The 13707-nt window shown below is 36.3% G+C and overlaps 2 protein-coding genes across 4 annotated transcripts; one reads left to right on the top strand and one right to left on the bottom strand.

The window, feature by feature from the left end:
- The first annotated feature begins 5568 nt into the window (after window positions 1-5568).
- Window positions 5569-7723, top strand: LOC140866165 (probable glycosyltransferase At3g07620). Of its 3 annotated transcripts, none has more exons than XR_012144810.1 (3): window positions 5569-6729; window positions 7033-7269; window positions 7456-7723. XR_012144810.1 is itself a non-coding variant. In XM_073271073.1 (2 exons), exon 1 carries the CDS (start codon window positions 5666-5668, stop codon window positions 6722-6724), a length of 1059 nt encoding a protein of 352 aa, XP_073127174.1. In that variant the 5' UTR covers window positions 5569-5665; the 3' UTR covers window positions 6725-6762; window positions 7033-7390. The 3 variants fall into 3 exon arrangements, 1 of the variants encoding a protein (XP_073127174.1); XR_012144809.1 differs by having other exon boundaries at window positions 5569-6762; window positions 7456-7722; XM_073271073.1 differs by lacking the exon at window positions 7456-7723 and having other exon boundaries at window positions 5569-6762; window positions 7033-7390.
- A 262-nt stretch (window positions 7724-7985) lies between these two features.
- LOC140866163 (L-ascorbate oxidase homolog) lies at window positions 7986-11406 on the bottom strand. Its single transcript, XM_073271071.1, has 8 exons — window positions 11002-11406; window positions 10816-10925; window positions 10478-10748; window positions 10246-10348; window positions 9569-9914; window positions 9106-9474; window positions 8949-9027; window positions 7986-8854 (listed from the first exon to the last, which is right to left on the bottom strand). The coding sequence occupies exons 1-8, from the start codon at window positions 11152-11154 to the stop codon at window positions 8651-8653; spliced, it is 1635 nt and encodes a 544-aa protein (XP_073127172.1). The 5' UTR covers window positions 11155-11406; the 3' UTR covers window positions 7986-8650.
- Window positions 11407-13707: the final 2301 nt, after the last annotated feature.

The following is a 13707-nucleotide window of genomic DNA, read 5'->3' as shown; positions in this document are numbered from 1 at the left end:
GCATCACAAACACTCTACCAGCGGTGTTTTTTTTCCTCGGGCAGTTAGCTATCTGATGCCCTGGATCCCTACAGTGGTAGCAAACTCCTGCTCCCAAAAGACAAGGTCCCGAATGCATCTTTTGACACTTCGGGCAAGTAGGATAACCTATGGCATTAGGGGCCCCGCCCCTCTGCTGCTGCGGCCTCTGCTGCTGTGGCCTCTGCTGTGGATTCGGGCCCTTAGCCGGCCCTGTAAACTGCTTCTTCGCAGGAGGCTGCGAAGATGGTCGCTGATACCCAGCCTGAAACTGTCTCTTCCCCTGCTGCTCCCTCTGGATCTCTCTCCGACCCTCCTCGGAACGCAAAACTCTACTGACTGCAGACTCATAAGTAAGGACGTCTGCCATGCGAACATCATGCTTGATATCCGCCTTCAAACCCTCCACAAACTGCCTCAACTTCTCTGGTGGACTATCTGAAATCAGAGGCACAAAGTGACAGCCCCTCTCGAACTATCTCACATACTCGACCACTGTCTTGTCCCCTGACGGAGACTCATAAACTCACGGATCATGCGACTGCGCACATCCTCAGTGAAGTACTTGGCGTAGAAGATACGCCTAAACTCTGTCCATGTCAGTGTAGGAAGGTGAACTCCCCTGACAGCACCCTCCCACCAAAGCGCTGCGTCACCCCTCAGCATGTACGTCGCACAGTTCACCCTGTCGGTGTCTGTGATCCCCATATAATCAAAGATGGACTCCAGAGATCGAATCCATCCCTCAGCCACCAAAGGATCGGTGGTGCCAACAAACTCCTTGGGTCCCTTCTTCTGGAACCTCTCAGCAACGTCCTCCTCATGGGACAACCTAGGGCGAGTAGCCTGCTGCTCTAACAGAGCAGTAATCCCTGCCATTATATTCGCATTGGCCTGCTCTAATGCTGCTAGAGGGTTCTGCGGAGGAAGAGGTGGAGGTGTAGGTGGAGATCCCCCACGTCTGTTCATCGATCTGGGAGGCATTCTGCACCACCACATATTTCTTTACGTAAATCGCCATGCATAACTAAGTTGTTTAAAAGTAATACTAACTTAAATCCAAAGAATTAAATCATGCTATAAACACTTAAAACTTACAGACCGGTAGCGTGGATTTCTGAGCTCGCATAGCAGTAATGACCCCTCCAAGGACCGTGCTTTGATACCAACTGAAACGACTCTAACTCTATAATTATTAAATAAATAAATATGCGGAATTTTTTTTTTTTTTTATATAAACTTACTAAAAAAATATGCACATATATGCCCATACATACATGCACAGAATAAAAGATTTAAAATAAAATAAATAAATAACTTAAATAAATGACTAAAATAAATAACTTAAATAAAAAATTGCATTCTTTAAATAAAATAAATATCTGAGTCAAACATTTAATTAAAAATACTGCATAAGAAAAATGATGTAAAATTTGCATGCACTGAAAATATTCAAAACCACAACCACTGAAAAATAATTAAAAAGTGTAACATGCTGACATAATTAAAACATGCAGTGTGACTCAGACATCTATCACGGTCACGGGGTCACTGCATGTCCGCTCATAGGTCCTCGCCGCCGGTAGGAGCTACATCCTCCTCTACGAACTCACCTGCACCATACCAGTGTAGTGAGCCTAGAGGCCCAACATGCTAACATAACAAGGGTTTAAAATAATTTAAATCACTTTGATACTAATACATAACATATACATGAATGAGCATGCTTAAAAATATCACGGCATAAACATAACTTAAATTAACTTAAATAACATAATACATAAACATTGTTGAGCAGTTAAATTTCTAACATCGCATGGTTGTATCCGTAGTGTAACCTTAAATCATACATTAAATACTGATCAGCGTGGAAACCAACGTACGTGACGATGACGAATCACCTCTTAAATTGGCAGTAAACTGCCCTTCAATAGTTCACATATGGGGACGAATCCCCCTTAAATTGTCACACTACTTCAACTTCCAACATAAAATATTTTATTATTGCTCAACCTTAAACATTTAATTATGCATAAAATTATTTCATGAATGCATGTACTTAAATAAAATTGTGTGTCCTTCATATATATTTAATTTAATTTCTTACTAACATATAAATATTAAAAAAACTTCAATGCATAAAAATAATTAAATATATAATCCGGACACATGCAAATTTCTCATGGATTGTACTGGACTGCTGGCCCTAACACTCAAGCCCAATTACTTAAATCTGGCCCAATCACATACTTAAGCCCAATAAAATTGTTCTAAGCCCAATTAAAATAATTTAAAGCCCATAAAACATTCTAGGCCCAAAAACAACTTAAACTGGCCCAATGGGCCCAAAAGCCCAAAGACTGGCCCAATAACTTTCATGGGCTCAAAAGCCCATAAAATTAATGGACTAACTTAATTAAAATTTTAAAAGCCCAAATAAAATTATTTGGGAGTCCAAATAATTTTATTTCTAATTAATTGGCCCAAAAACCAATTAATTCATAAAATACTTTAAAAATAAAAAGACTCGAGCCCGGCCCACCAACCCGGACCCGGACCAACTTAACCCGACCCACTACCCTACTGACCCGACCCGGACCCAACTGAAAACCCTAGGACCCGTCGCCCTATCCCTTCTCGGCTGCGGCCGTGAGCAGCAGCCACTCCGTGGCTGCTGCCAGCCTGCTCCAGCCGCCCCTGGCCGGAGCGCCGCCGCCCAGACGTAGCCCACGTCTGGGCGGATTGAACCTGGCCCCTGACCCCGGCCCATGCACCCCACAGGACCCAACTCGAAGCCTCAAACCCGAAACCCTAGTCTGCGCACATAGAGGTGCAGTCCGCCTTTACGTCTCTCCTGGGCTCGTTTGGCTCGAACCACTCGAGCCATTCGAGTCCAGGCCACACCAACACCCCCTCTAGACCCTCGGCCAGCAGCTAGACGTGCCATGGAATGAAGAAGCGTGAGCATGAATGGAGAATACATCAAATCGAGCACCAAGAACAAACTCAAATAAATTTCTGAAAATTTTCAAGAACAAATCACGCATACACCACGCACACATAATATTCACTGATATTGTATGAAAAAATAGAATAAAAACATGCCTAGCACCGAAGTTTGAAGAGAAAAACGAGCGTGGGACGATTCCGGGACGACGGGACGACGAAAAACCTTGAAACTTTGAAGAAAATCGGCTATGGGATCCTCCCTCGGCTGCTGGATCGACGAGGAAGATGATGGAGATGGGGTGAGGCGGCTGATGGAAAGAAACGTGGGGTTTTGGGTAGATTAGGTTAGAGTTTTTAATTTAATTAAAATAGGTTTTAGGATAATTAAAAGTTTTAAATATAAAATATAGAATTTTAAAACTCCAAATAAAATTTAAAATCTGATAACTTAAGTTAAAAATATAAAAATCCCGAAATTACAAGTTTAGGAAATTTTAAAAATAATTAAAAGTCATTAAAATGACTAAATTTGGATAAAAATGGACTCCTAAAATTATATAAAATTAAATACTAAAAATTTTGAGGCAATAAAACTCAAAATAATATTTTTGGGCTCTAAAAATGCTCATGGAATAAATTGGCTAGAAAGTTGTCATCTCGTCCGTCCACGGTCCCGTCTACGCGATAAAATCATTAAAATACTAAAAATCATAAAAATCATTAATTATGGGTTAAATGCTTAAAAATAAATTAAATCATGCACAAATAATTCACATAATTATTTAACCCATAAATCACAAATTTAAATAATTAAATACCCTAATTATGCATGCGAATTTACGTATTTAAAATACCGAGTGTTACACTTTATTTCTTCTCGAAGTTGCCCAAAAATTAGGGAGAAGTCAGTGAGTTCAGGTGAGGGCAGATCAAACCCCTCGGTGAATATTGAATCCTTAGTGATGGAGATTGAATCCCATCAATAGAGTTTTATACTTATATCATTTGTGACGTTCACGACGTGAAAAAATTTGGGCAATGCCTACTTATAGATCTGGTTGCCACAACTCAGAAATTTTCACAGTCTAGATGCTTATAGAGATCGGAACATATATATATATATATATATATATAAACAATTATAAGTGAGTTGACATCGGTCGGCATGAAGTGAAAAACAGTCGATACGAGTTGGAATTTCTTCAAAATAAGTCAAACTCGGTGTACTCGGTTCATATCAGTAGATATATATAAACTAAAAATCAGTCAAAACCAATCAAAAATCAGTCTATGTGAACTAAATATCAGTCAAATATTAGTCCATATGAATTGGAAATCATTCCATATGACTCCTCATGTGTACTTGAAATAACTTGGTCAAATGTGTGTGTGAGTGTATACACACACTAGAAAGGTAGGTCATAAAAAGTGTGAAAGTCAACTTGGAGAATGTTTTGGGAGATTGGAGACATGGTTGCAACATAAATTTGTGAAATGAAGAACATGAAAGACTTAAATCAGATAGAAAATTTGTAAGCACAAAAATTCTAAATGCGGTGAAAAACAACAAGAAGAAGAGATTGAGTTACAAAATATTTAGTATACAGTCGCTTAGGTAAATTCGTCGGTCCACGTGACAATATGTTTAAAATTTTAAAAGTTAAAGGCGGTTTAAAAAAATTAGTAAAAAATAAAGCGTAAATAAAAATAAGTAAAATTTAAAAAGAGTAACTAATTTTGACAGTTTCATAGTACATTAATATTTTCGAAGTGATTGTTAACTAATTCAGAACTATTGGATAAGATTAGACTAAGTTTTGAAAAATTGAGATGTACCAGCTTGATTTCAAAATTGAATTGTATCAGCTTGTGTTCAAAATCGAGTTGTACCAGCTTGAGTTTAAGAGTGAGTTATACTAGATGGATTTTCAAAATTAGGCTAACAATTGTCTTATCAGTTCAATTTTTCATTTCTCCCGAGTCAATTCGTAATCAATTTAAATCAACTAAACCAATAAGTATGAAAACTTAGCTCGAGTAGTGGCTTAGTGGAGATGTTTGCCACTTTTTGATCAGTTAAATATATTCAAGCTAAAATTCATTCTTCATAACACGATCTCGAATGAAGTGATGGCTGATGTCAATATGCTTTGTTCTGAAAATCTTTGAGACGAATCAACCTTGCTCGGATTTTCAAATAAAAATAATACTTTTGACATAAAAATAATAATTTTTCACGGTGTGTCAAACAAGAATTTCGTCTCATAAAATTGGCTCGTAAGATCGTCTCATAGGAGTTTTGTGTTAATTTTGTTTCGTTTTTTAATTACTCCAACATATGTTTTTCACGTGCAACGCACGTGCCTAATTTCTAGTTTAAAAAACTAAACGTGTGGAACTGAATCGTAAGACGAATATCTTATACATCCATCTACCGTGACTCACCTAAAATTAAAACCCTTCTGTCGGTTCTATTGTCTTGTAACAAAATAATAATGATACTATAATTTTTTAATTAAATATATAATATAATAACGTTATTAACAGTAATTATTAATGGATCAGGACTTTATAATTAATAGTAATAATGATAAGCTAATCTTTGCCATTCGGAAAGACTGGAAGAAGCAGTTGAAATAAATGTTCCAACAACCGTAATTATTGCGACAAAAAGCTCAAGCTTCAGCCTTTGACTTCAATGGCCGCCGCCGCCGCCGCCGTGAATTTCTTCCTCTTCTTCGCCGTCCTCCCATATTTCGCCCTCGCAACACCCTCCCCATACATGTCCGCCGCCACGCTCTTCCAAGACTACCAGAACATGCTCACAACGTTCAAGATTTTCATCTACGATACACCAAAGTCGTCATTCTCTTTCCCCGAACCTCCCGCTTCGCTGTTCTACAATTCCCTTTTACGCGGCCCCTTTCTCACCCTGGACCCCGCGGAAGCTCACCTCTTCTTCGTTCCCTTCTCCCCTGGCACCTCCATGCGATCTCTGGCGCGTTTAGTCAGAGAGCTGAGAAACAACCACCCCTACTGGAATCGGACTCTAGGAGCTGATCATTTCTTTGTTTCGCCGGCAGGGATCGATTATTCATCCGATAGGAATGTCCTCGAGCTGAAGAAAAATTCCGTTCAAATATCCGTTTTCCCCGTTGTTTCCGGTTATTTTGTCCCGCATAAAGACATTACTTTGCCTGCCTTTAATCTGTCCCCGCTCGCTCTCTCCCACGCGCAGGGCCAAGAAAATCCGATGACCAATAAATCTTTTCTGGGATACATGAAATGGGACGGGAAAAAGGAGCCGGCTTTGGTCAACGAATTGAAGGCGCACAATGATTTTTTGGTGGAGGAGTCTGAGGCTTTGGACTATATGCGGAGTGTTCAAAAGAGCAAGTTTTGTCTGTTTGTTTACAGTGGTGATGTCGCTGGAATGGTGGAGGCGATGTCTGTAGGTTGTGTGCCGGTGTTGATTGTGGAACGTCCCATCCAGGACTTACCGTTCATTGATGTTCTGAGATGGTCTGACATGGCTCTGCTCGTGGCGGCGAGGAGCGGCGGTGACCGAATTAAGGCTGCGTTGAGCGGCGTGAGCGAGGAAAAATACATGGAGATGAGAGAACTGTGTGTGGCGACGAGTAAGCATTTGGTGTGGAACTTGGAGCCTCAGCCGATGGATGCTTTTCATATGGTGATGTATCAGCTGTGGCTGAGGCGGCATGTCATCAGATATGCCCGGAGAGATTTTGCTGTATGACGCTGGTAGACAATCAATTTGTTGAAAGAAATAATCATGTATTGACTCAAATTGTGTTATTTTGTGTGTAAATTTCAGCCATTTTGCCATACCATTTGAATTGTTTTATTTATTATTGTTATTATAACTTGTTGATGTCATATTATATAATTGATCATACACATAAAATGAAGCATTCATTTGCCATCTTCACTTTGATAATATTTTTCGCCATGAACTTGATAATGATATGCTATTCTACTGTCACAATCCACTTATTCTGATACCGAGTACGGCATCTAACATAAATATTTCTTGAGTCTGACTAGCTCGTTAGTTGTCTTTCGCCGGTTGAGAGAAATTTGCTGGTGACACATAATATGGCAGCTAATGGGAGGCTTTATGAGTTGGATGGAACAAATTCCAGAAAAAATACTTGCTGCGGTCTGTACAATGAGTTGCTGTTGAATTACAGGGGCCTTGCGGGCTTAACGATCACGACCACAGCATGCCATATCCACGGTCTCAAATTCTTAGACAGTTGACAGAAGCCAGAAAACTTACAAGTAATGTTAATTCAACCTTTTTCAATAGTGGTTGCATTGACAGCAGGGCAACATATGCTTATCCAAGCTTCAAAATTCTAGTAATATATTGAATTTCTTACGAAAGGCTATTGGATTGTTTATAACATCAGTTGTCATTCTTTATGCATGTCCGTGTGATTGTGAATACTGAATACTTTATGCCAGGAAGTTGTGAGCTGATGTAAGCTAGAAGATTGTCCTGGACTGTGTAGAAAGAATGTGACTGCAAACTGCAAAGTCATTCATAGCGTTGAAGCAGGCATTGGTACCATTAATGATTTTTCTGATGAGTCTACTGGATGGACATCAACCCAATGGTGCCAGCTTATGATGCCACATTTTCTTGCTCCCAGCCCATACAAAGTCTGGTGTGCATGGATATGAAAAATGATCGGTTTAAGGTATGCCCTTATGTAAAGAATTTAGGTTTATTGAAATTGATTTAACCTATGTTAATAAAGAAGTACACCAATGTAGTTAAAACAAGCTGAGATCAGAATGGAGATGAACATATCTTTAGGCATTATACTAATGTTTTTGAAATAACGGTTTATGTCATTGCTCCCTATAATGATGAAGAGCAAAGACTTAGACAGCATCGTTGATGTTGCATCTTGACCTATCAGGGCACTTAGATTGTCTCATGCTGTGGAATATTGAATGCTCTGCTTAGATAACAACACAACTGACTGTTGAGTCCATCAATAATAAATGTAGTCTTAGCATATAATGAAGAAATATAAAATTTAAACCGAGCCTCTGAGTTTGGCCTACCACGTTACTACCACCTGAATCTAGCAAACCAGCACCACCATAGGCAAAGGTTTAGGGGAAAGTAGAAGCAAAAAGAGCGGTGGGAACAAGTATAGTTGACAAAATGGGCATTCCTGCTTAATGACAGAGATCCATGATAGCCTTCTAGGCGATGGCGGATCACTTATCCGCTTTCTGTAAATAATCCTTTTATATTAATTTATATAATATGTTTCTTATCAAAAAAAGACAGAGATCCATGTATAAAATTGATGACAGTATTCTCAAGACATTTTTGAGATCTTTTGTGAGTGTGCATAATTTAGATCGCGAGTCAAATTACATACATGGATAAATAGATTTTACCCTCACCAAGTTTGTCTTTTTTCTTAATAATTTAACGCCACTCTACAATATTATACTTTCATTTGAGATTAAGGATCATAAAGGCAAGCAGTCATTTTAACGAAAGTTATTGAATACAAAGATAATTCAACAAATCCCACCTTCCCTTTCTTGTCTTTATTTGTCAGACATAATGAAGGCTGCTGTGTGTTAGGACCATTATTTATGTTGTATAAATTTAATTTTCCTTGAGGAGGTAATCTTAAGAGATCGGGTTCTTGGCTCTTCCACAAAGCAATGCATTATTAGGAATGGGATACTCGTCCCTGACAGAGTGACTCGGTGTATAAACACGCAGATAAAACTGTTGTCCTAGATATTGCCTTGCCCAAAACTCAGTCCTCAGATTCCACATTCCCACATTGTCAAGAGCTACATAGACGGCTGTCCATGAATCGGGATAAACCTGTAACATAAAAATGTGGCAAGCCCCACACTGTTAAGAAGAGAAAATATATGGGACACATGTTTGTAGAAAGCAATTGACTGAATCTTTGAACCTGTGTGGTTGAGCGCGAAATGGCATCGTTAAGATTGTACTGTTTCCGACAATTAGGAGTCCACTGACCAATGTCCATCCTGAAAACAGTTTTGTGAACGTTAATGCTCCTAAGTTAATCTGCATCCATATAATTTAGACACAGATAAGACGCTTACCCTACAACAAAGAAAGAATATCCATCAAGGTGCCAGCTCTGGATGATGTCTTCATGGTTCTCAAAAACTATTTCCACAAAAGCTCTGTAGTCAGCTCCCATAACAGATGTGTCAAGGTGAATTTGCTGAACAGTGGTGGGGTAATCAGGAATGCTTCCGACATGGAATACTCCTGCAATCTTGAAGTAATCAGCCAGTTTGAGTGGCGTATCAGCTGGAACGAATGAAACACCATTAACTGCATAACGCTGCTTGCTATTAAGTAGAGCGGCTGAATTAGCTAGCTTGATGGTTCTGTTCACTTTGATCTGGCCATAATGGTATGCACCTTGAGGGTTCGGCCTTGGTCCACTTGCCGTGAGATTAGTCCTGAAAATAGCAAAAGCGTGCCCTTTGCAGTGATGAATGGATGATGTCTAGAAAGTTTCCAATAGTGTCATGTCAGTGCATGGCCAAACACTACCTGATAGAACGAGCTTGATTTAGTGACCACTGAATGTCGGTGGTTGGACCAGGTGGCGGAGGGCCAGATACCCATGTTCTGGAGTTTCTGTAGTGAAGTACTGCGGTGGTGATGAGGGCTTGGGTGGTGAATCGCGTTGACACCGCAATGTAGTAGTCCTTAGCACGTTGATCTGCAGTGACAAGCGCTGAGTAGGACTGGCCTACATGGATATCTAGGGAAGATACGGTATTCTGCAAAGTGTGAGTACCCTCCACTTCTACCACCTTCATCACATGTCCTTCAATGCGAAAATTCATCGAATTTTGAAGCCCCACATTTGATATCCTTAACCTGTAGGTTTTCCCTGGAAAAACGATCATGTCGGTTGTGTTTGTACTAATATGAGGTTGGTATCCTAATGCAAAATCAATAATGTAATCAATCTATTATCTATTACCTACATAAATCTATTACATACCTAAAACTATGAATAAAAGAGCAAAATTTTATGATTGTGACTTAACAATTTTGCCCTTTTATTTTACACGATTGGATACAAAACTAGAAAAAGATGAGGGTATAAATGTTAAAGTAAATATATTACCAAGTCTAACTAAATACATCCATTTTATTTTAAAAGTAACTGAAACATCAATGAAATTTCATAAGTTCTAATTAATAGGTGAGATATGTACCTGGTTCAACTGTGAATGACACTCCATTAGGTCCACGGCCATTGATGAGGATTCCATCTGGACACCTGAGCATTTTACCTTGGTCTAGAATGGACTTTAAGTCCTGCAAATTTAGGACAAGTCAAAACACTCGAACCTGATAAATTTTCGTTTGGAAAACTGATTGATCGAATTTCTGTTCTGGATTTTGCTGGAATATATTATTTAGAAACAATGTATTCTTCTTGATGACCTTGTGATTTGCGATGTACCAATCTCCAATGAGAATGGTGAAATCCCCGTGAGGCTCGGGGAATGGAACAGGAACTTCAGGCCTGGTGAGAATCCTGATCCCTCCGTATCCACCAGCTGCTTTGTGGAATTCAAGGGATGGAAAATAATAGAAGCTTCCAATTTGATCTTTGACTTGCATTTGGTAAGTGAAGTTGCTGCCTGGAGGAATTGGACATGTAGTTCCATATACTCCATCTTCGAATGAATTTCTCCTTTGCTGAACCCCATTCCTGCATCGATCATAAAATTAAAAAAACAATAGTAACAATCCAATCTTACTAGGAGTAGTGGATCGACCAGGATAGAAGGAATGGCTCCGGCAGATGATTGTGTACGTTGATTATGAGATTATCGTTCGTGACTGCATGTATATCAGGTCCAGGAAATTGACCATTTATAAGAATCACCTGAAACATTAGAGATCAACCGATCATAAGCGGTGCGTGGTTTTGGAAGGTTTGTTATTTACATGAACTTACATACTTGTTGGCAAATGCCAAAGGGGTAAATTTGTCCGTAAGTGATGTTCCAAGTGAAGAACCTGTAAGGATCTTCAGCACTACCACCAGTTACCCCCCAAAGCCAAATCAGGAGAACTATTATACTAGGCCACACGCGCGTCTTCCCCTGATTCATGAAGAAGATTTATATGGACTGTGAATGGAAATGGAAGAGGACTGGAGGGAGTTACATTTATACGAAGAAAAGGAAAAAGACGAGCCGGCAAGAAGTAGATGGCTCTTCCTGAAGCCTACCATTTTTGCGTACAGTCTCTCTTTGCATGGAACCACTTCTTATGGTACGGTCAAAATTAAAATAATGCTCACATCCATTACAAGAATGGCCTTTAGTTAACCATCTTTCTCAGAAACTCATTGGTCTCGCATGATTTTTTGTTTCCCAGTTTGTTTGGTGCATCTGAGTGATTTTTCCTATCATTCATGGGATTTTCATGCCTTGCTCATTATGTCTCTAAATATATACTGCCCGTCCCAATTATATTGTTCACGTTTTTTTTTTATTTGTCCCAAATATATAGTCATACACCATATTTAGTAATATTTTTTTACACTTTTTTACTAATATACCCCTATTAACTGCACCTTGAAAATTGTGCAATTATTTTTTAATACATTAAATAGGGATAAAATAGGAAGTTTATATAAAATTTACTTTCCCAATAAATTTTTCTTAATTCATGTGAAAACTAAAATAAGACAACATATATGAGACGGAGAGAGTATCGTTTAACTGCATCTTGGTAGGTACTTCGCAGTTGTCATTTATGTGCGGCGCACGTGCACCATCTTAGTTATATCTAAATACTAATTAATTGATTTATTTTTATTTTTAAGTTGTTTGACTATTTAGTTAGATTATACTAATTGAGTAAGATTCTTAATATTTTATTTATGAAATTTTTAAGAAAAATATTTATTTATATCTTAACTGTTTGACTATTTATTTAGATTATACTAATTGAGTAATATTAATAACTTTGTTTATAAAAATTTTAAGAACATATCTAATAAATTAATCTAGTAATAGACAAGTTGATTATTTATTTAGATTATTCTAATTAAGTAATATTCCTAATATGTTGTTAATAAAGCTTTTAAGAAAAACATCTAATAAATTAATCAAGTATTAGATATATCATATATGTAAATTGTTTGACTATTTATTTATATTATATGAATTGAATAATATTCACAATATTTCTTTTTATAGAACTTTTAAGATAAAATATTTAATCAAGTATTATTTTTATTTATTAATTACTTGCATTTATTCATATGGTTTGATTTATTTTAAAAAAAATGATAAATTATACATGTTTTTTTTAAAACTATATATCACAAATTAATCAAGTATTAGCTACATCTATTAGTTCTTGTTTATAAAAATTTTAAGAAAATATCTAATAAATTAATCAAGTATCAGTTATATCTAAATTGTTTGTCTATTTGTTTAGATTATATTAATGGAGTGATATTAATAATAATTTTCATTAAATACTAATTATTTGATGACTTTTTCTTTTTAAGTTGTTTGACTATTTATTTATTTATTATTATTATTTTTTTGAGGGAATTTATTATTATTTTTGAAAGGGACTATTTATTTAGATTATAGTAATTGAGTAATATTAATACTTATTAATTGTTTATAAAATTTTAAAGAAAAACATCTAATACATTAATGAAGTATTAGCTATATCTAAATTGTTTGACTATTCATTTAGATTATATAAATTGAGTAATATTAACTAAACTTTTAAGATAAATAACTGATAATTAATTAATCAAGTATTAGCTATAGATAAATAACTGATAATTAATTAATCAAGTATTAGCTATATCTAAACAATAATTAATTGATGTTTTTTTTTTTATTTTCAAGTTGATTGACTATTTATTTAGATTATGCTAATTGAATAATATTCATAATACTTTGTCATTAAACTTTTATGAAGAATATCTAATTAATTGATTAAGATTAGCTATATCTATCAATTGATTGCATTTATCCATATAGTTTAATTTCTTCAACAAATGAAAAGGTAATAAATTATAAATGTTTTTTTTTACTATCCATTATTTTAAATAAACAAAATAGAATGATATTAATATTTTTTAAATCCACATTGTCTTTTCTATGTTTTATAACCAACAATGATTGAAACTTAAATTATCTAAATAATAGCATTAAGCCCTTTGTGAAGCGTAAAACATCTTATAAAATTTTAATTAATTCCATCTTTAAAAAAAATGAGCTAAAAATTCTTGCGTCAGAACTCATCGTAACACGCCCCTAAAATGTAATTTGTCAGGACTTATAGTGACACCATATTGTTTTAATCTAATTATAACAATCAATATTATGTCATACGCGTGTTATGTTTATCTATTTTCACCATGTTGTTCAAATTATTAATTTTTTTTTTTTTTGCCTAAAAACAATATAACATAATAAAAACTTTATTTTGGGTCAGTGAAGGATACAAAGTTGTATATCAGAATACTGTTCAACCAATATACTAGGATAACTCCAATTAAGGATAATCATCCACATTTATATAAGAATGTCTACTGTTTGAAATAAAAAAACTCACCGATTTGTTAACCAAACAAGTTACTCATTATTTTGTAGATTTTAAAAATAAAAACAAATAGTACTATATTCGAG

Source organism: Henckelia pumila, chromosome 4 (genome assembly GCF_033568475.1).
Source record: "Henckelia pumila isolate YLH828 chromosome 4, ASM3356847v2, whole genome shotgun sequence".
Classification (NCBI taxonomy): Eukaryota; Viridiplantae; Streptophyta; class Magnoliopsida; order Lamiales; family Gesneriaceae; genus Henckelia; species Henckelia pumila.
Note: the sequence above shows the minus strand (reverse complement) of the source record. Positions and strands in the feature narration are given on the sequence as shown.